The sequence below is a fragment of the Hyperoodon ampullatus genome (genome assembly GCF_949752795.1).
Source record: "Hyperoodon ampullatus genome assembly, chromosome: 13".
Taxonomy (NCBI): domain Eukaryota; kingdom Metazoa; phylum Chordata; class Mammalia; order Artiodactyla; family Ziphiidae; genus Hyperoodon; species Hyperoodon ampullatus.
The window spans coordinates 39,374,235-39,395,613 of NC_136926.1; the positions used below are offsets into that span (position 1 = coordinate 39,374,235).

The 21,379-nt window shown below is 36.9% G+C and overlaps 1 protein-coding gene across 1 annotated transcript in view; it reads left to right on the forward strand.

Annotated features, from left to right (window-relative positions):
- The window catches only part of MIB1 (MIB E3 ubiquitin protein ligase 1), a gene marked incomplete at both ends in the record, with an annotated part of 111,090 nt that overhangs the window by 41,889 nt on the left and 47,822 nt on the right, over positions 1–21,379 (forward strand). Inside the window, 4 exons of the mRNA XM_079717014.1 lie at positions 152–296; positions 1,927–2,060; positions 8,353–8,460; positions 19,892–20,089. Coding sequence (XP_079573140.1) covers positions 152–296; positions 1,927–2,060; positions 8,353–8,460; positions 19,892–20,089 — 585 coding nt within the window. The remainder of the gene's footprint in view (positions 1–151; positions 297–1,926; positions 2,061–8,352; positions 8,461–19,891; positions 20,090–21,379) is intronic.

A 21,379-nucleotide genomic window follows, 5' to 3' on the forward strand; every position in this document is an offset into this window, starting at 1 on the left:
ACTAATAAACAACCCATTTGAATATGATTATCCTTTAAAAGTTTTTTTATTAGGAGTGAAGTAAAATTAGTACTTAGATATGTAAAAACTGGTGATTGATTTTTACGGTATATACTTCAGACTTGAAACATGAATCTAATTTTTTTTTAAGACTTTAGGTAAAGTTGGCCGAGTACAACAAATTTATTCAGACAGTGATTTAAAGGTGGAAGTCTGTGGAACATCTTGGACGTATAATCCAGCAGCAGTTTCCAAGGTGGCATCTGCAGGATCAGCCATTAGCAATGCATCTGGTGGTATGTTTTGTTTCATGTTTCTCTAAAAGTAATATGGTTTACATTAGAACCTTTCCCAATTCCCCAATTCTTGTATACAGATAATGTCGTATGTGTTCTTGATTTTCTCCTAGATCACATAACCTCACTTGAATATTAACTACCTTTTAAACTTTCGCTAAAGGTTTTTTGGGTTTTTTTTGCTTTTTTCATATGATGAACAATCTTTGTTCTGGCTGAGGTATGCCCTGGAAAAGTTCCATAAATATGTGCTTTTTCTTGGATATATCAAGGGCTTCTCCACATCAAATCTGAGATACCTGAAATTCAACATTCTTACTCCTAGTCGGAAGTTTTGTTTTCTGCTAAAGAACCATCACTTTCTTAGACTACTTTATTTTCTTTTTATTTCCAATATTATTGCTAGCCGATGGCTTTCTTTCTGGATATTTTTACATATCAGCTATACTTTTTCTCTTGTCATTTAATAGGAGTTATATACATGCCACAATGAGTAGAAAGCTGTGTTGAGATGTGAGTATGCTGGATGCTTGGGTAGACTCATGCCCAAAATCTTTCCTTCTTATGCTCCAGCTTTATATACACACTCAGTTCACTCAACAGCAAATTACAACTTACTGTATGTGTATTGCTGTCATCCAGAAAAGAAGATAGAACCGTAACTGTGAACAGTAAGAAAGTAAAGGAAAACATTGGGTGACCTTCAGTTTTATTTTGTACTGCTTTCTACTTCTTTGCTTCTGTCTTGTCTTTCCTGCTGTAATTTGCTAATGTATTTGAAGTTTAAATCATGTGGTGTTATTTTTACCTTGAGGTTAGATGGCATCACAGTAGGCTGACTTTTAACAAATTGAAAGAGTGAAGGATGGTTAATATCCTTCTCTCAAGTAATGTGGACTAGATGTTGGACCTCTGCCCCACTTTGTGACTTCTTTCCTTTCCAGTAAATAGATCCAAGAGTTAAGGAGTAGAACTGGGTAGATTTGCTACTGATAAATGCTATTTAGAAAAAAAATCATATTGAAAGGGTTTATGTAAACACATCTCTGGTTCTTTCTTGTTTTAGTCAAAACCAATCCATTGGCACCTTTGAAGTATGTTATTAACCCTTAGAGATCCATTTTTAACTGAAAATTGGTTTGTTCCTAAAATATTTCCCCAGACATTATAGAGATTATATTGCTTTTGAATCATAACCATTGATCTGTTGATCTAGTCTAAGATCTGTAACATTGAGCTCTGAGTGTTCATATGATATACTTAAGAGCTGAAAGACAATTTGTATCATTATGATACTCCCATTGTAGTGTGTTCATTTATAATATCTTTGGTATGACTCCTAAGTCTTGAATTATAGTTTGTATGTAACTCTTGTTTTTCTGAAATGTTAACTTGAAATACATGAATTGGAGTAAACTGGGAATAACTGTGGGCTCGAATTTAATGCAACTTTATATGGTAGTAATTATAACGTGCATGGGTAATATCTGTAGCATAGTACAAAAATAATTAATGATAGAAGTAATAAAAAAGGAAAAGTATATATTATAGGCATGTGGGTAATGCTTGTCTGTTAGTAGTTAAGGTTTGAGATCCTCCTATATTAGCAGTTTTATTTGATGCTTTACAGAAAGACTCTCCCAACTCTTGAAGAAGTTATTTGAAACCCAAGAATCTGGTGACCTCAATGAAGAATTAGTTAAGGCTGCTGCCAATGGAGATGTTGCTAAAGTGGAAGATTTGCTAAAAAGACCAGATGTGGATGTGAGCATTTTAAAAATTATTCTGAAGCATACACAAGAATGGAATAGTTATAATGAACCTTACACTTCAACAGTTATTATATTTTGCCACATGTGCTTCATCTATTCCTTCTTGCTTGTTTTTCTAAGGTATTTTAAAGAAGACACTGGGCATCACTTCTTCATTGTACATTTCTAAAAGATATTGACATTTTCTTAATACTGACTTTTTCAATTTTATGATTGACAAAATTTACTTTTAGGTTTTTAAGTAGTAAGTGTCCTTTTGGGAAATTCAGTGAAATTTTCTCATGTAAATGTTACCTTATTATGTTTAAAAAATATATTTTAGTAAATTTTATAAGCAATTTTCCATCTCTCTTTTCAAAACATTTAATTTAAACTTTTTCCCTCCCCTCCTTATGAAAATTGACTGTTTCATAGTTTATAATGCAGGTGAATTAGGGGTCATGCATTTTGTGAATCTTAATAGTTTATGTTGTAATTTTACCATTTACAAAAGCCATATTTTAAACGGGTTCAAAATTTAAATTTTGGTTCTCGCTTAGTCATCCATTGGCTTTGTCATTGCCACTATTGTGGCACCAGTATGATGTCAGTACCAGCCAAGAGGCTGTAGGTTGAGTGTCAATTTGGATCATTGTCACTGTGTAGTGAGGGCTTTTGTTGCCACATTTTTGTGTGCAAGTATGCTAGATAGTTTGACAAAGATCAGATCTGTAATTATAAGGTGTAAGCATCTTATTTCTATGATCTCATGTGGCATTTTAGGTTTATTAGAGATCAGTTGCAGCAGCATGACACAGTGGTTTCTTAATTGGTTATGAGCTATGTCACAAATAACTTGTTTCAGATATTAAAGTTTTTTGTGTTTGGAAAGTAGAGTCAGACTTCTTTTATATTCAGTCAAGCAGATTTACATGTTATTGTACTTAATTTTTTCCTTTATTTAATTACTAATTTATTTTAGTTGTTTTTTAGTATGTCATACATTCTAAAAATTTCAAGGGAAAAACAGTTCTACAAGGTTTGTTATGAAAAACAGCATCTCTTTCTCAATCTTATTTTACTTTTCTTCAGAAGCAGCTATTTTCACCTCTTTCAGCTGATTTTCTTCATATACTTACCTCCACATCTTTCAGTAACGTATTTCTATTGTTATTTCTTGATTTTTATGTTTTAGGAGTTATCTTTTGATACCTGTCTGTGAAGGTGAGGATTCAGCTTTCTTTTGCCACCTCCAGCCCATCCCCACTACACACATACACACCTCTTCCAGGTTCTTAATGTGGTACTATATTGTATTGTAATTTTGTTAAGATTAAAATTAATTGTGCATGTTATTGTTCAAATGACATTCATATCTAAGCTATGGAGGATACTAGATTGTGTTTTCTTACACAACTTTCTGTTTTCCTTGGTGTTCATAATTGTTCTTTAAAAAAAAAAAAACTGAGGTGTAATTTACATACAGTGAAATACATGGATCAGTTTTGACAAGTGCATATACCCGCATAATCCACAGCCTTATTAAGATGTAGAACATTTCCTTCGTTCCAAAGAGTTCACTTGTAGTTTTTCCCAGTCTCTCTTAATCCCAAGAGATAATATAAAATTGTTTTCACTTATTAGCAATCTATATTGTTATAATTAATTCTTCTCCAAAATTCTCTCTAATTGTGTAATCTGTCAAGAAATTCAGGCACATCAGGTATTCATTTCATCTTCTGAGAGAGATTTCTCTCAGTGCCTTCTGACCTGTTCCATTTGGCCAGGTTGCTCTCTGTGCCTGATGCCCCTTTGGAATGTCTCTCACCCATCATCCTGGAGGTGCCCTTCCCCTCTCTCCTGTGTTGGATTTTTTGTTTTCTGTATCCTCTGTCCTTCTGTTTCAAAGTTTATTCCCTCTTTTGTGAAGTATGGCTTTTAGTAGCTTCTTCAGAAAAAGAGTGCATGGGAAATAGACCTTCAATATATATATTTTTTAACCTTACTATAGGTTTTAGATGGGAATAGAATTCAAGGTTAGATATTATTTTCCTTCAGAATAATCCCATTTTCTTCCAGCATTCAGAATTGCTGTTGAGAAGACTTATTAAGCCATTCTGATTCCTGATCGATACTGCATGTGAGCTGTTTTTTCTTTTTTTCTTTCAAGCATGAACATCTCTTTTTGTCACCACAGTCTGAACTTGCACAGTGTTGTGCCTTGATGTGGATCTGTTTTCATCCATTACTTTTATTTATTTATTTATTTTTTTTTTTTTTGCGGTACGCGGGCTTCTCACTGTTGTGGCCTCTCCCGTTGCGGAGCACAGGCTCCGGACGCGCAGGCTCAGCGGCCATGGCTCACACGCCCAGCCGCTCCGCGGCATGTGGGATCCCCCCGGACCGGGGCATGAACCCGTGTCCCCTGCATCGGCAGGCGGACTCTCAACCACTGCGCCACCAGGGAAGCCCCATCCATTACTTTTAATGCTTGACCTTTTTATTCTGGAAATCATGTCTTTCATATTTGGGAATTTTTGATCATTTTTTGTTTTAGATTTTATTGTTAGAGCAGTTTTACAAACTAAAATTGAGAGAGGTACAGAGATTTCCCATGTATTCCCAGTCTATCCAAATGCATAGCCTCCCCCATTATCAACATCACTTGCTAGAATGGTACATTATTTTACTAAGGATGGCCTATATTGACACATCATAATCACCCAAAGTCCATGGTTTACCTTAGAGTTCACTCTTGGTGTTGTACCTTCTATGGGTTTGTACTAAGGTATAATGATATGTATCCATCATTACAATATCATACAGAGTATTTTTACTGCCCTAAAACTCTTCTGTGGTCTGCCTATTCACCTCTTTTCCCCACCCCACCTCTGGCAACCACTGATCTTTTTATTGTATTCATAGTTTTGCCTTTTCCAGAATGTCATATAGTTGGAATCATACAGTATGTAACCTTTTCAGTTTGGCTTCTTTCACTTAGTAATAGGCATTCAAGTTTCTTCTATGTCTTTCCGTGTCTTGATAGCTTGTTTCTTTTTGATGCTGATTAATATTCCATTGTCTGGTTGCATCAGGGTTTATCCATTCACCTACTGTAGGACATATTGGTTGCTTCCAAGTTTTGTCAGTTATGAATAAAGCTGCTATAAATGTCTGTATGCAGGTTTTTGTGTGGATGTAAGTTTTCAGCTTTCTTTAGATTAGTACTAAGGAATGTGATTGCTGGATCATATAGTAAGAATGTGTTTCCCTGATGGTATAAATTGTGGAGCATCTTTTCATATGCTTATTTGCCATTTGTATGTCTTCTTTGGTGAGGTGTTCAGGTCTTTGGCCCATGTTTTAATTGGGCTGTTTCCTTAATGTTGAGTTTTAAGAGTTCTTTGTATATTTTGGATAACAGTACTTTATTAGATATGTCTTTTGCAAATATTTTTTCCCAGTCCGTGGCTTGTCTTCTCATTACCTTGATATTTTGTTTTGCAGAGCAGAAAATCTTAATTTTAGTGAAGTTCAGCTTATCAACTATTTCTTTCATAGATCATGTCTTTGGTGTTGTATCTTAAAAAAAAGTCATCACCATACCCAAGGTCATCTAGGGTTTCTCCTATGTTATCTTTTAGAAGTTTTATAGTTTTGTGTTTTACATTTAGGTCTGTGATCCATTTTAAGTTAATTTTTGTGAAAGGTGTAAGGTCTGTGTCTAGATTCATTTTTTGCATGTGGATCCAGCACCATTTGTTAAAAAGATTATCTTTGCTCCGTTGTATTGGCTTTGCTTCTTTGTTAAAAATCACTTGACTATATTTATGAGAGGCTATTTCTGGGCTTTCTGTTCTCTTCCTTTGTTCCGTTTGTCTGTTCTTTGGCCAGTACCACACTGTCTTGATTACTGTAGCTTTGTAGTAAGTCTTGGAGTCAGGTAGTGTCGGTCCTCCAGATTTGTTCTTCTTCAGTATTAAGTTGGCTATTCTGGGTCTTTTACCTTTCAATATAAACTTTAGAATCAGTTTGTCATTATCCGTAAAATAACTTGCTGGGATTTTGATAGGGATTGCATTGAATTTATGGATCAAGTTGGGAAGAACTGTTAGTCTTTCTGTCCATGAACATGGAGTATACTCCATTTATTTAGTTCCTTGATTTCATTCATCAGAGTTTTGTAGTTCTCCTCATGTAGATCTTATACATATTTTGTTAGATTTATACTTTAGTGTTTGATTTTGGGGGGTATAATGGTAATGTGATGGTATTGTGTTTTTTTCTATACATTTCCTTGATTATTAGTAATGTTGAGCATCTTTCTATGTACCTGTTGGCCATCTGTATGTTTTCGTTGGAAAAACGTCCATTCAGATCCTCTGCTCATTCTTTAATCAAATTGTTTTTCTTGCTTTTGAGTTGTATGGGTTCTTTATGTATTTTGGATATTAACTCTTTATCAGATATATGATTTGCACAGATTTTCGCCTATTCAGTAGGTTGCCTTTTCATTTTGTTGATGATTTCCTTTGCTGTGCCTTGATATTATGTTCTCAGTTTCATATTCTACTTGTTTGTTAGCATATAGGAATGCAATTGACACTTGTGTATTAACCTTGTATCCTGCAGCCTAGCTGTAATTGCTTATTAGTTCCAGGAGTTTTTTGGTCTCTTTAAGATTTTCTACATAGATGATCATGTCATCTGTGAACAAGGACAGTTTCCTGTCTTCCTTCTCAATCTGTATACCTTTTCTTTTCTTGCCTTGCTGTATTAGCAAGGATTTCTAGTATGATGTTGAAAAGGAGTGGTGGGAGTGGACCTGCTTGCCTTGTACCCAATTTTAATAGGAAAGTTTGGAGTTTCTCACCATTAAATATGATGCTAGCTGTAATTTTTTTGTACCTAGTCTTTTTCAAATTGAGAAAGTTCCCCTTTATTCCTTGTTTACTGAGAGTTTTTATGATGGGTGTTGGATTTTGTCACATGCTTTTTCTGCATCTATTGATACGATCATGTGATTTTTCTTTTTAACTCTGTTCGTGTGATGGATTACGTTAATTGAGTTTTGAATGTTGAACCAGCCTTCCATACCTGGGATAAATTCTACTTGGTTGTGGTGTATAATTCTTTATGTACTTTTCGGGATTTGATTTGCTAACATTTTGTTGAGGATTTTTGTATCTGTGTTCATGAGAGATATTGGTCTGTAGTTTTCCTTTCTTGTAGTGTCTTTGTCCGGTTTTGGTATTAGGGAAATCTGCCCTCATAGAATGACTTAGGAAGTTTTCCTTCAGCTTCTAGCCTCTGAAAGAGATTGTAGAGAATTGGTATAATTCTTCCTTAAATGTTTGGGAGAATTCACTGGTAAACCCATATGGGCCTGGTGTTTTTGGTTTTCGAAGTTAATTAATTATTGATTCAGTTTCTTTATTGGACACAAGCATTTCACATGGTCTGTTTCTTCTTGTGTGAGTTTTGTCAGATTGTGTCTTTCAAGAAATTGGTCCATTTCGTCTAGCCTATCAAATTTGTGGGCATAGAGTTTCCAGAATATTCCATATTATCCTTTTAATGTCCATGGGATCTTTAATGATATCCCCCTTTTCTTATATTAGTAATTGGTGTCCTTAGCCATTTTTTATAAAAGGTTTTATGGATGGGAGTGAATGTAGTGGGATTAAGGAATTACACTTAGACTTGGATGTATCCATGAATAAGTAATGCATTTACACAACATCTGAAGTGAAGAAAAGGTTGGTTGAAAATTACTGCTTTATATTAGAACAGTTGTGTATAGCTACCCTGGTAACTCATTTATGTATGCTTCATGGTAGTTTGCATTTGTCAAACTACCATTAGCATTTGGCTATATTGGCTGAATTGAATTTCTTTATACTGTAGCAGACAGTATCTTTTCTAAAGGTTTTTCCATTCACCTCATTGCTTTTTCTTCATTGAAACAGACTCTGAGATTTAATAATTCAAGTAGACATATACATACAAAACGAATGTAACTTACTTCCCTTTGTCCCTTCTTCTCCTCCTTCTTTTCTATTTTCACCTTTGCAGACTGCCTAAAAGTTTTCATAACTCTTTGAACAATGGAAATTTCAAAGTGCCTGTATCCCTCCCTAAATTAGAGAAACCAGTTTCTGGTGATCTATGCTAGGATATATAGAACACCAACCTAAATCGTTTTCATAGAATCATGTAATTTGCTGGCTTTAAACCTACACTGTATGTATATATTGGCTCTTTCTGATTTGTGACATTCCTTCATCCTTTCTTTTTTTATTTAGGTGAATGGACAGTGTGCTGGTCACACAGCCATGCAAGCTGCTAGTCAGAATGGACATGTTGACATTTTGAAGTTACTTTTGAAGCAAAATGTGGATGTAGAAGCAGAGGTAATTAAAACTAAGCTTAAAGAATATTTTAAGTAAAAATTAATGTCCTAGAAATGGTACTTCTTATCATGAGATGGATTTTTTTCATTTTGAAATTTCATATTAACCTAAGGCTCTTCTGATTGAAAAGAAAAATTTGACAAAAGACAACTTGAAGCATTTCGTGTTTTTCTGTGATCGCTCAGTATTCTAGGCATAACCCTAAGTGAAGATAGTTGAGTTTCCCTTTGCTATGGTAGAACCACCATGTTCTTGGGAGCCCAGCTGGATTTACCCATGAGTCATGCTGGGGAAATTGAGGGAATAGGAATATGAATCATGTGCGGCAAGATTTTTCCTGATATGTGACACTCAGAGGCCTTTTGTTGTTGTTGTTGTTGTTGATCTCCTGAGGGAAAAAGGAAAACTAGAATTTGTTCAGTCTTTTTGTTTCCTGATCTTTTATGGGTTTTTGAAGATTTTTATAATGCATGTTTATCGCTCTATGTGTGTATATATGTGCTTAATTTAGAGTATATTCTTACTAAAGGAGAAATAAATGATTTTTATTATCATTGGAATTTCATTGTATGGCTGGTATGAGGGATGGCTCCCTTTGTTGTAGTTAACTATAACCTCATCACTTAAAGAATATATATTAGAATTACATTTGTTTTAGTCTAATATAAGATTATTTAGGAATAAGCCAAATTCTATCAAAGTTTAACTAGGTAAAAGGTTGCAATTTTGTCCAATGACACTCTCATCTGAGGAAGCTACTTAATATGGATTTGAATTTCTGAGGGCTAAATTTGTTGACCAGCCTGTTTTTACTAATTATAAAATTTTAATGACATATTTGAAAAGAGAAGTCTTACATTATTTTTGCTTTTTTTCCCCAGTTGTATGTATCTTGAGTTGTTGGACAGCTACTAAAGAGCCATTGGTTTTGCAGGTGTAAATAAGTCATCTTTGATGTTGGAATTTTTCTTTTGCCTAGAGCTTGAATTTTAAATTAGTATATTATACGTTTGTAAACTATATGAGACGTTGTGTAGAATAGGGATGCAGCTGTGGGGTGGGGAACGAAGTTAGCACTATTTCTCAAGAGTAGGTTTTTTTTTTCCTTAATTGAACTCAAATACAAAGCAAATGGTTAGTTATTACTGTACACATAAGCTTGGAGTTGGAGTGAAGCTCAGTAGGCTAGGTGTTTGTAAATAATTTATCTTTCACTTTGGAAACCACATCTCTTACTAAAGCAGTAAGGTACAGGTGGACTTCTACCATACCTCCTCCTTTGGATTTCCATTCTGTGCATTTTCTGTTTTAAAAACCATTGTAGGCAGATGTAATTTGTAGAAATAGTGTGAAAAAGGAATATTTACACATCAGGTTAAATCAATAACATAGTGTCCCAACTGGTAGAGGGAAAACTACATTTAAAAATTGGATTGAAATATAAATATAATTCATTGACTAAAAGTAAAACAAAAATTTATCAAAGTTTCATTTTTCTAGAATGTAAGAATTAACATTGTCTGTCATAAACAGCAATATAGTTTGTTTAAAACAGTGATTCTGGGCTTCCCTGGTGGCGCAGTGGTTGAGAGTCTGCCTGCCGATGCAGGGGACACGGGTTTGTGCCCGGTCCGGGAAGATCCCACATGCCGCGGAGCGGCTGGGCTCGTGAGCCATGGCCGCTGAGCCTGCGCATCCGGAGCCTGTGCTCCGCAACGGGAGAGGCTGCAACAGTGAGAGGCCTGCGTACCACACACAAAAAAAAAAAAACAAAAAAAAACAGTGATTCTTAATTGGGGCACATTTTTGTCCCACGGGGGCATTTTGTGGAGACATTTTTGATTGTCACAACTGGTTGCTGGGGAGCAGGGGAGTATTACTGGCATCTAATGGGTAGAAACTTAAGGATGCTACTAAATATCCTGCAGTGTACAGGATAGCTCTCACAACAAAGAGTTCCCTGGTCCAAAATGTCAGTAGTGCTGAGGTTGGGAAATCCTGGTTTAAAAGTTGGAGAAAATAGTTAATTTTACGAATGCACTTGAAATTGTGATTCATCATGCACTAGCTTGTTTGTAAGTTGATTGGTTGCTATTAATTTTTTTATTATTGGAAATTTTAAACATGTATAGAAATAGAATAGTATAATGAATCCTGTGTACCCATTACTCTACTTCAGTTATTTTTCCTGGTCAATTTTGTCTTATCTGTACCCTCTTGCCTCCCATTTCCTCCACTGACTTATTTTGAAGCAGATCCAGATATCATATTTAATCTGTAAATATTTTAGTATGTATCCTAGAAGATAAGTACTCTTTTCTAAAAACTTTGTTGTACCTTTAACACATGTAGACACGATAATTTAACAATGATTATTATTATTATTTTTTTTGCGGTATGCGGGCCTCTCACTGTTGTGGCCTCTCCCGTTGCGGAGCACAGGCTCTGGACGCGCAGGCTCAGCGGCCATGGCTCATGAGCCCAGCCGCTCCGCGGCATGTGGCATCTTCCCGGACCGGGGCACGAACCTGTGTCCCCTGCATCGGCAGGCGGACTCTCAACCACTGCGCCACCAGGGAAGCCCAACAATGATTTTTTAAAAATCTAATTTTATTAAAAGTTTTGAGGTTAGCTGAAGAATAAAGAGAATAATATATTTTGTTGTCTAGCTATCTCATTCTGTATCTGTATTAATTTTTTTCATCTCCATCAGGAAGTGAGCTCAAGATAGTATAGACTACAGGTTGCAAACTATAGCCCGCAGGCCAAGTCCAGCCCTTCATTTGTATTTTAAAGTATTATTGGAACACAACACACCCATTAATTAATTTTATTGTGTATGGCTGCTTTTGTGCTACAACTGCAGAATTGAGTAGTTGTATAGTTGTGATAAGAGATCATATAACCTGTAAAACCTAAAATATTTACTTTCTGGCCCTTCACAGAAAAGTTTGTTGGCCCCTAATATAGATAACTATTACAGATTTAAGCTGTTATTAAACTAAATTATTTGCTATATATTATACCTTTCATATACGTGATAAGGTTACATTTTTTTCCCTATTTCTTTTTCTTAGGGAAAACTCAGAGCTATTTTGGAAAGTTGGTTGTCTCCATGTATGACCTACTGAGTACAGTGGGATTACATTCTGTTTCCTTCTTAATGTGTAGTTAAAGGCACCAAGGGCTGTGAGATCTTAGGTATGTTGATATGAGTGAGCTAATGTTTGCTTCTCCAGGGATTCAGGTGTTTTGTTTTGTTTTTTCCCCTACTGATGAATATAATAGGTAAAGGTGTGGAGGATTTATTTTAATGGAAAGGAAGCCCAGTTTTAAAAAGTGTGTTCTTTACAGTAAGTTTTTCAAATATAGTACAAATATATGCTGAAGATATCAGTAAACTTTAGGTGGTTTCATTATTTAAAGTTAATGAAAACTCTTTTAATGGAGAATATTAATAGTAGGGAACAGTACTCGACATTGTCAGAAAACCCAAGTTTTAATGGTATTGTTGCTGTCTAAAATGATATTGGGCAAAAAGTTTAATTGGTATAAGCTTCAGTTTCCTCATCTATGAAAATAACTGAAAGGGTTGGGGAATAGAGTAAGGGAAATAATTAAGATACCATTTATAATGTAGAACACAATGGGAATTTAAAGTGTCATTATTACCTGCGTTCTTTTTTTTTTAATTAATCAATTTATTTGTTTTATTTTTGGCTGCGTTGGGTCTTCATTGCTGCACACGGGCTTTCTCTAGTTGCAGTGAGCGGGAGCTACTCTTCGTTGCAGTGCGCGGGCTTCTCATTGCGATGGCTTCTCTTGTTGCAGAGCACAGGCTCTAGGCACACGGGCTTCAGTAGTTGTGGCTCGCGGGCTCTAGAGCACAGGCTCAGTATTTGTGGCGCATGGGCTTAGTTGCTCTGCAGCATGTGGGATCTTCCCGGACCAGGGCTTGAACCCATGTCCCCTGCATTGGCACGTGGATTCTTAACCACTGCCCCACCAGGGAAGTCCCTGACTGTTCTTATTAAAGATTTCTTTCCAACTAGTGGGAGTTAGCACAGTTTCTCAAAAAAACCCCAGATGCTAATTCTGTCTGATTCTGCTTGTCTAGTTAATGAAAACAAAACTGTGTAAACATTTTATTTAACTGTAATCTGAAAAGGAACAGGCAAGTGGACTTTAAGACTGGTCAGTTTAAGGAAATTCTTTTCTTAAAAACAAGTCAGAACTCAGAATAAGAACATCCAGGATGGCTCTAGGAGTTGGTATACGTGGTTCCTGGGGATCCATGTTAATTCAGGTTGTGACTAGAGGCTTTCCCACCTCCCTACATGCCCCCCCTGAAATACTGGCACTATTAAAAACATGGGATGTCAAGAGAAAGATTTGATTTATAAGACCCAGAAAACAGTCGTTAAGGTGCCTTTTATAGGAAGGCAGACTGCAATCTAAGATTGCCCAAATAAAAAAGGTCAGGTTTTAAAAGGGGACATAGCATAGTTTTATAGTTCTCCCTTATCAGTAAATTTAGTTGTGCAGGTTGGGTCTTAAGAATCGTCATTCATTGATTCCTCTTTATTTTCCCCATATTCCTCATTTGGTCTATCACTAAATTCTGTTGCCTCTTTAAAATATATCCAGAATTTAAACAGTTTTCATCTTTCCTGCTGCCACTGTGCTGGTCTCCTCACACTTCTCTTCTCCCAGATATCTTCATGGCCTTCTTTCACTTCTTTCAGGTATTTATTCAAACCTTCCTTGGGAGGGGCCATCCCTTGGCTGTCTTATCTAATCTTCCCCCCCCCCCCGCTGTTTTTTCTCCTTGGCACGTTTTACTACCTAACATTTACATTTTATTTACTTATTTCATTTATAATATTCTGTCTCCCCCACTACAATGTAAACTCCATGAGGGTGAACTTTATCTTGCCCATTGTTGTTCTCCAGTGTCCAGAACAGTACTGAGCTCATAGTAGGCACCTAGTAAATACTCATTGAAGGAATGAATAAATGAATGAACGAACAAACCAGAATACACCATTTCCAGACAATCTAAAGGTTTTAATATGATCACAATACCAGCATCTTGATTAACTGAACAAGTTTTAAGGAAAATAAGATGAAGTACAATACTATATTTGAGAATAATAAAATATTGACCTAATAATATAATAGTTGACCTAATTTACTGAAAGTATCAGTGAGTTCAGGAAATATTTAATTTCATTGGTGGCAAAAATCATGGGGACTTCCCTGGTGGTGCAATGGTTAAGAATCTGCCTGCCAATGCAGGGGACATGGGTTCAAGCCCTTGTCCGGGAAGATCCTACATGCCGCGGAGCAACTAAGCTCGTGTGCCACAACTCCTGAGCCTGCGAGCCACAACTCCTGAGCCTGTGAGCCACAACTACTGAAGCCTGTGTGCCTACAGCCTGTGCTCCACAACAAGAGAAGCCACAGCAATGAGAAGCCCACACACTGCAATGAAGAGTAACCCCTGCTCACTGCAACTAGAGAAAGCCCGCGTGCAGCAACAAAGACGCAATGCAGCCAAAAAAAAGGAAAAATCATGATGGTTACCAAGAGGATTCTGGGACGGTGGTGGAGTAGGAAGTACTAGGAATCCATCTCCCCATCTAGACAACAACTGCACTGGCAGAATCTTTCTGATGTAACTATTTTAGAACTCCGGCTTCTGTTGAAGGCTTGCTACTTCCAAGGGAAGGCTTGGGGGTTAATTGTGGTTAATTTTGTCAATTTCAGCTCTTAGCTCAGCAGGAGCTACACATACCCCACCCTTCAGCCCAGTGACAGGCAGCCAGGTATGTGTTCTTAGATCAGCTTGCAAGGTGTTCTAATCCTTGATTGCTGCTTCTGATTATGGAGGTGCAGGCACAGAGGTGGGTAGCCATTGTTGCACCCTCCCATTGTTGCAAGCCCTTCCTCATTGGCTGAAGTTACTTCCAAAGGATTTAAGCAGACCCTGCTTTTTTCTGCTTCCCCTCCCATTTTTCTCTTTTTCTCCTTTTGGGAGCCTGGCATTAAAGACTGTGACATTCAAAAGCAACTGCATATATGAGGGAAATTAGAAAGGCATTGCACATACCTGAGGAAAGGTGCAGGCTCAGAAGAGACCCAAGGAGACCTTAAGTTTACACCTCAGGCTGTAAGCATGAAGACAGACTAAAACAGTCAAAACCAAACCAAAACCAAAACCAAAAACAAACCCTGCAGAAGGAGAAGACTCTGATTTCCAGACTTATGGCATTATTAGATTCAAATGTCCAGTTTTCAACAGAAAAATCACAAGATAAACAGCGAAATAGGAAAGTATGGCCCATTCAAAGGAAAAAAAAATAAACCAACAAGTAAATATACCTGAGAAAAACCAGATGGCAATCTACTAGACAATGACTCTAAAACAGTTGTCGTAAAGATTCTCAAAGAACTAAATGAAGATGTGTAGAAAGTCAAGAAAATGATGTGTGAACAAAATGGAAATATCAGTGAAGACATAGATCACCTAAAAAGAAACTAAAAACAAATTCCAAAGCTGAAAAGTACAAGAACTTAAATGAAAAATTCATAGGGGAATTCAAAGAGAGATTTAACCAGGCAGAAGGAAGAACCAGTGAACTGGAAGATAGGACAATGGGAATTATCAAGTCTGAGAAATAGAAAGAAAAAAGACTGAAGAAAAATGAAGAGAGCCTAAGGGACCTGTGGGGCATCATCAAGCGGACCACCATACACATTGTGAGAATCCTAGAAAGAGAAGGCAGAAAGAGAGAAAGGGGCAGAGAGGTTATTTGAAGAAACAATGGCTAGAAACTCCCCAGATTTGATGAAAGATATAAACATCCAAAAAGCAGAATGAATTCCAAATAGGATGAACTCAGCCCCACATTGAGATACATTATAATCAAACTTTCAAAAGACAAAGAGAGAATCTTGAAAGCAGCAAGAGAGAAGCGACTTGTCACTTATAAGAGATCCTTTTAAGATTTTCAACAGATTTCTCACCAAAAACTTTGGAGGCCAGAAGATAGTGGGCTAATATCTTCAAAGTGCTAAAAAGGAAGAAACAAAAAACCAAAAAACCCCTGTCAACCAAGAATCATATATCTAGCAAAACTGTACTTCAAAAATGAGGGAGAAATTAAGACATTCCCAGACAAAAGCTGAGGGAGTTTGTTGCCACTGGACCTGCCTTGTAAGAATCCCAAAAGGGAGTCCTGCAGGTTGAAATGAAAGGATTATTGGACAGTAACCCGAAGCCATGTGAAGAAATAAAATCTCAGTAAAGGCAAATACAAGGGCAATTATAAAAGAAAGCATTATTTAACAACAGTTTGTAACTCCACATCTTATTTTCTACATAATTTAAGAGACTGATGGATTTTTAAAAAAACAGTTATTAGCTTGTGTTTTGGGGCATACAGTGTACAAAGATGTAATTTTGTGACATCAGTAACTTGAAAGGGGTGGGGATGGAGCTGTAAACAAGTAGAGTTTTTGTACGTTGTTGAAGTTAAGCTGGTATAAATTCAAATTAGATTGTTATAACTTTAGGAAGTTAAATGTAATCCCTGTGGTGACCACAAAGAAAACAGTTATAGCATAAAGGAAATGAGAAGGAAATTAAAATATTTCACTACAAAAGATCAACTAAATACAAAAGAGACAGTAATGTAGGAAATGAGGGGGGAAAATGGCTGTATGGCATATGGAAAGCAAATAGCAAAATTATGGAAGTTTTTCCTTCTCAGTAATTACTTTAAATGGATTAAACTCCAAAAGACAGAGAATGGATTAAAAAAATATTCTAACTGTGCGCAGTTTATAGGAGACTTATTTTAGATGCAGAGACACAAGTATGTTATTTGTATTTTACCACAATAAAAAATCATTAAAAAATGATTGAGGAAAAAAATGCATGATTGTTATTAAGGCATATTAAGGATTCAATTCAACACCCATTTTGGTTCTTACTAGTAGTAGGTACTATGATACGTCTTGGGAATAAAGATGATTAAGACGCAGTCGTAGCCTGCACGAAGCTCACAGTCAAATAAAACTGACAGACTTGCAAACAAATTATTATTCTGTAGTGTGATTAGTGATATGACAGAAGAAGAGTTAAAATAATTTTGTGAGAGTCAGGGCAAGTTTCATAGGAGAGGAGTTACCTGAGCTGAGTTTTAAAGAATGTGTATTTTCAAACCAAAAAGGTAATGAATAAGAGCATTGAAGTCTGAGAGCAGCACATGAACATATGGGGTGAAGTAAGTTGGTAAGTTAGTTTTATATATGAGGGAACATGGCAGCAGATGAGTCTGGAATGGTCCACAGAAGTAGGCTTTAAAAGAGGTTTGTTCTTGGGCTTCCCTGGTGGCGCAGTGGTTGAGAGTCTGCCTGCTGATGCAGGGGACACGGGTTCGTGCCCTGGTCCGGGAGGATCCCACATGCCGCGGAGCGGATGGGCCCATGAGCCATGGCCGCTGAGCCTGCGTGTCCGGAGCCTGTGCTCTGCAACGGGAGAGGCCACAACAGTGAGAGGCCCGCATACTGCAAAAAAAAAAAAAAAAAAAAAAAAAAAAAAGAGGTTTGTTCTTTATATAGTGGAGTTACATTAAAGAGTTTTAAACATAAATTCTGTGTTTTACAAAGAGAATTCTGTTTTTTGTGTGAAGAATAGATTGGGGTAAGAATGCTGGGTGAGATATGACACTAGGTCAAGTGAATGAAAATGAAGGAAGGTCTGAATTAATTAGCTGTAGAATTGGACAAGAGAGAATAGATAGCCACAGAATTTGGTGTTTGACCTAGGGGTTCAGGGAGAGGAAGTAGGTGAGCATGACCTACAGATCCTGATTTTGTTGACTGTACAGTCTGTGGTTTTATGAGCTAAGATAGGGAAGAGTGGAGCAAGAGCAGGTTTTGGAGGTTGAGAGGAAACAGAGGAGCAAGGGGATAGAAAGAAACAAGATCAGTTTAAGATTTAATTTGAGGCCCCTTTGCAGATCTTTTTAGGTAACCTTTTGGGAGTGAGCTATTGTGTTGTCCCTCAACATCTCGTTTGTTGGCAGTATCAAAGACAGAATAATGACCTCAATGTTTGAGGTTTTTTGGAATATTTAAGATAAATTCGGAAGAAAGCAACAAAACCTGTAAATTAAGGTCTTTGTTCAACCGAGATTTTTCTGATTTAGAATAAAAATCTGGAAATTAGGGCTTCCCTGGTGGCGCACTGGTTGAGAGTCCGCCTGCCGATGCAGGGGATACGGGTTCGTGCCCCGGTCCGGAAAGATCCCACATGCCGCGGGGCGGCTGGGCTCGTGAACCATGGCCGCTGAGCCTGCGCGTCCGGAGCCTGTGCTCCGCAATGGGAGAGGCCGCAACAGTGAGAGGCCCGCCTACGGCAAGAAAAAAAGAAAAAAGAAAAAAAACCAAAAACCCACAAACAAACAAAAAATCTGGAAATTAATTGTTTTCTAGTCTGTATATGTATTTTACAAAATCTTTAAACTTTCCTTATGTATTTCCCTTTGACATATATTTGGATTTTAAGTTTTTTTTTTAATGTAAACAAATTATTGACGGAACCTGCATAAAAGTGTTTCGGTAGCAGTTTTCTAACAATCATAAATATATGGTACACTTAATAAATAGTTCCTGTTTTTATTCAGTGAGTGTTAGTGGATTCCCATTTTTAATGCTAGGAGTACCACTAGATAGGCTTAAAAATTATAACAGAAAATAAATCCAGATTGGAGGTTAGGAAGATCTTACATCTAAGATTCTGAAATACTGAAATGTGTTACTAGAGAGGTTAACAATACATACACACAAACATATTTTTTTTTGTAAGAAGCTTGTTTTTCTGGAATGTTTAAATATAATGCTACTCAGAGGCACAAGAGTTGAATCTTAAATCTTTCCTGTGGTACTTTGCCGGTTCCTTTACGCTTAATGTTAAGAGGTAACAAAAACTCCTAACCTTGTTTAGCTGGAATGTTAGTAAGGTAGAAGTACTCCTGAGTCTTGGTTTCCTACCTTTTCAAGAATGGTTGTCAAGTCGTCATGGACTTCTACTTGAGCGGTTTTACTTTTAGTATCTGTTTGAGAAAATATGCAAAGACCAAAATCTGTTTTGAATTCAGCAACTGTTCATTTGTTTTAAATATATTTAACCACAGCGGTATTTATCTGTGTTATCTTTGAAAAGTAGTTCAGATAAGCTTGAGTGCCATGTGGAGTTTCAGATCACTTGCAAAAACTAGAGTCCACCAGGGGCTACCATGGGTTGGAGAAAGTCTGAGATATGCTTACATCTGGGTGTTAAAATTTGAGATGTGTATGGAATAAAGACAATACCCTTATAATATCCTTCTCCATCTGCATCTAGCAAGGTAATGAGGCTCTTTTTGGTATGGACTGTGCATATTATCTTTATGGTGCAGTACAAGCATTTTTTTTTTTTTTTTTTTTTTTTGGCTGTATGTGGGCCTCTCACTGCCGCGGCCTCTCCCGTTGCGGAGCACAGGCTCCGGACACGCAGGCCCAGCGGCCATGGCTCACGGGCCCAGCCGCTCCGAGGCATGTGGGATCCTCCCGGACCGGGGCACGAACCCGCGTCCCCCGCATTGGCAGACGGACTCCCAACCACTGCGCCACCAGGGAAGCCCCCAAGCATTTTTTTTTAAAGCAGTTTCTTGCATTTGAAAAAAATTAAAGCAGTTGGGTCTTTTTCTACCTCTCATCTCCTCAGAAATATGCCAGCAGAAGGTGAGGCATTGCTACTGGATTCCTCTGAAATAGTTTTGGAATTTTGGATGTATAGAATTGTACTTGTTTATGTTTCATTTTTATCTTTAAGTGAAATACTTAATTTTTTTCTGTTCTTAAATATACAGAAAAGTGTATGCTCACCAGCCAGAGATAACCAATGTTAACATGTTGATATACTTCTCCCCCTTAAAGCTAGTTGAGATCATACTGTTTGGCATTCATTCTTTTTTTTTTTTTAATTACTCAATCACTAGCGTAATTTTTATGTTATTAAAAAATCTGTGTAACATTTTTTAAAATGAAAAAAACTTCATATAGTTGTGTCGTGATTTAACATTTTCTAATGTTGGTTTACCATCATGGCTGATAAATTAGGAGTACTGAAGAATCAAGCTACTTCTGATATAACTATTGGTCTGGTATATGTGTGCATGATATAATGATCCAGATCATCATTTATCTTTGGAGTTAATCACGATTCAAGCGAATTTCTAGTTATTTTGTTGGCTCCATTCTGTTTTCTGTTTTCTTTTCTCACATTAATATGGTTCTTGATGAATTATTATAGCTTTGAGTTTTATTTTTCTTTCTAAAATATTCACTCACTGACTCAGATTTAAATGCTGCTGTTTAGGATAAAGATGGAGATAGAGCCGTTCACCATGCAGCTTTTGGAGATGAAGGTGCTGTTATAGAAGTGCTGCACCGAGGCAGCGCTGATCTGAATGCACGAAACAAGCGCCGGCAGACACCACTTCATATTGCTGTCAATAAAGGTCACCTTCAGGTGGTGAAGACTTTATTGGACTTTGGCTGTCATCCCAGTCTTCAGGTAAAACCTTTAAAGGAATATATTCTTCAGGTACTGCTAGGATTCTATTAAATGGAAGTACTAGGTTTTGTGGTAAGCATTCTTTTGTTTTCAGTTCTTTTTTGTATGATCAATCATAGTAAATGATACTGAAGGTATAGAATGTCATAAAATTGGCAGTTATTCCTTCTTAGAAAAGACTTTTTTAAGAAAGTGTCAGTAAATCGATTTTGTTTGGGGGAATTGGGGATGGGGACTTGTGAAAATATCAGCTCTGAGTTGATTTGATTTAACTTTATTGATCATGACAGTGAGCTTCACCATTTCATTATAGTTACTTCAGAGGTATCAAAAGTATTTTAATTGTAGCTTAATTTATCTTAGAGTCTGGGTCTAGTCATTAATCCAGTCTTGGAAGATTTTCTGATTTGGAAAATATATATAGGGTTTTAGGATTGATTTGTAGTAGGACCTAATTTTTGAAGGAAGAGTCACCTAAGAAATGATTCTTCCCATCTGAAGTTTTGGCAACCAGGTGAATTAAATTGGATAGATCTCAGAGAAGTAATGAAGAAGAACCAGAGTAATGGGACTGAGGGTTTGAGAAGAACTGAAAGAATCAGAGATTTTGTTTAGCTAGATGGTTACTACGGACTGATATTTCTGAGGTATATCCATTTTGGAACTGATGGAGTAGGGAACCGACAGCTTCTGAGTGGATGGCTGGATTGGAGGATAGGGGGAGGAATTGAGGGGAGTTAATCTGTTGAAGGAGTGGGAATTTATACCTGCTAACTTTTTTTGTCTTGGATGGGAGGCAAAGTCATCTGTTGAGAGTGAGTGGGGAGTGATAGGTGTAGAAAGGGTGACTGAGAAGAATGATGAAGGTTTGGAATAGCTACTGTGGGGAACAGAAGGCAGGATAGATGAGGACCTGTAGAAGCTTATGCCAGCCATGTTAAGAGCCCATCTCAAGTTGGAGACTGTGAATTTTTATTGCCACCAGATAGGCGGATAGAAGTTGGATTGTTGGATTGAACTTGTATTGGGAATTTTTTATGTGTGTGGATGAATAAATACCTGAGATTGGCAAACTTTTTATGTAATGGGCTGGATGATATTTTAGGCTTGCATATGATATCTATCACAACTATCCAACACTGCCATTGTAGCCTGAAAGCTGCTGTAGATAATACATAAATGGATGTGTGTGGCTATGTTCCAGTAACACTATTTACAAAAATAGGTGGAAGACTGGATTTGGCATCCGTGGTATATGCCGTAGGATAGGCTATATATGGCTTTACTGAG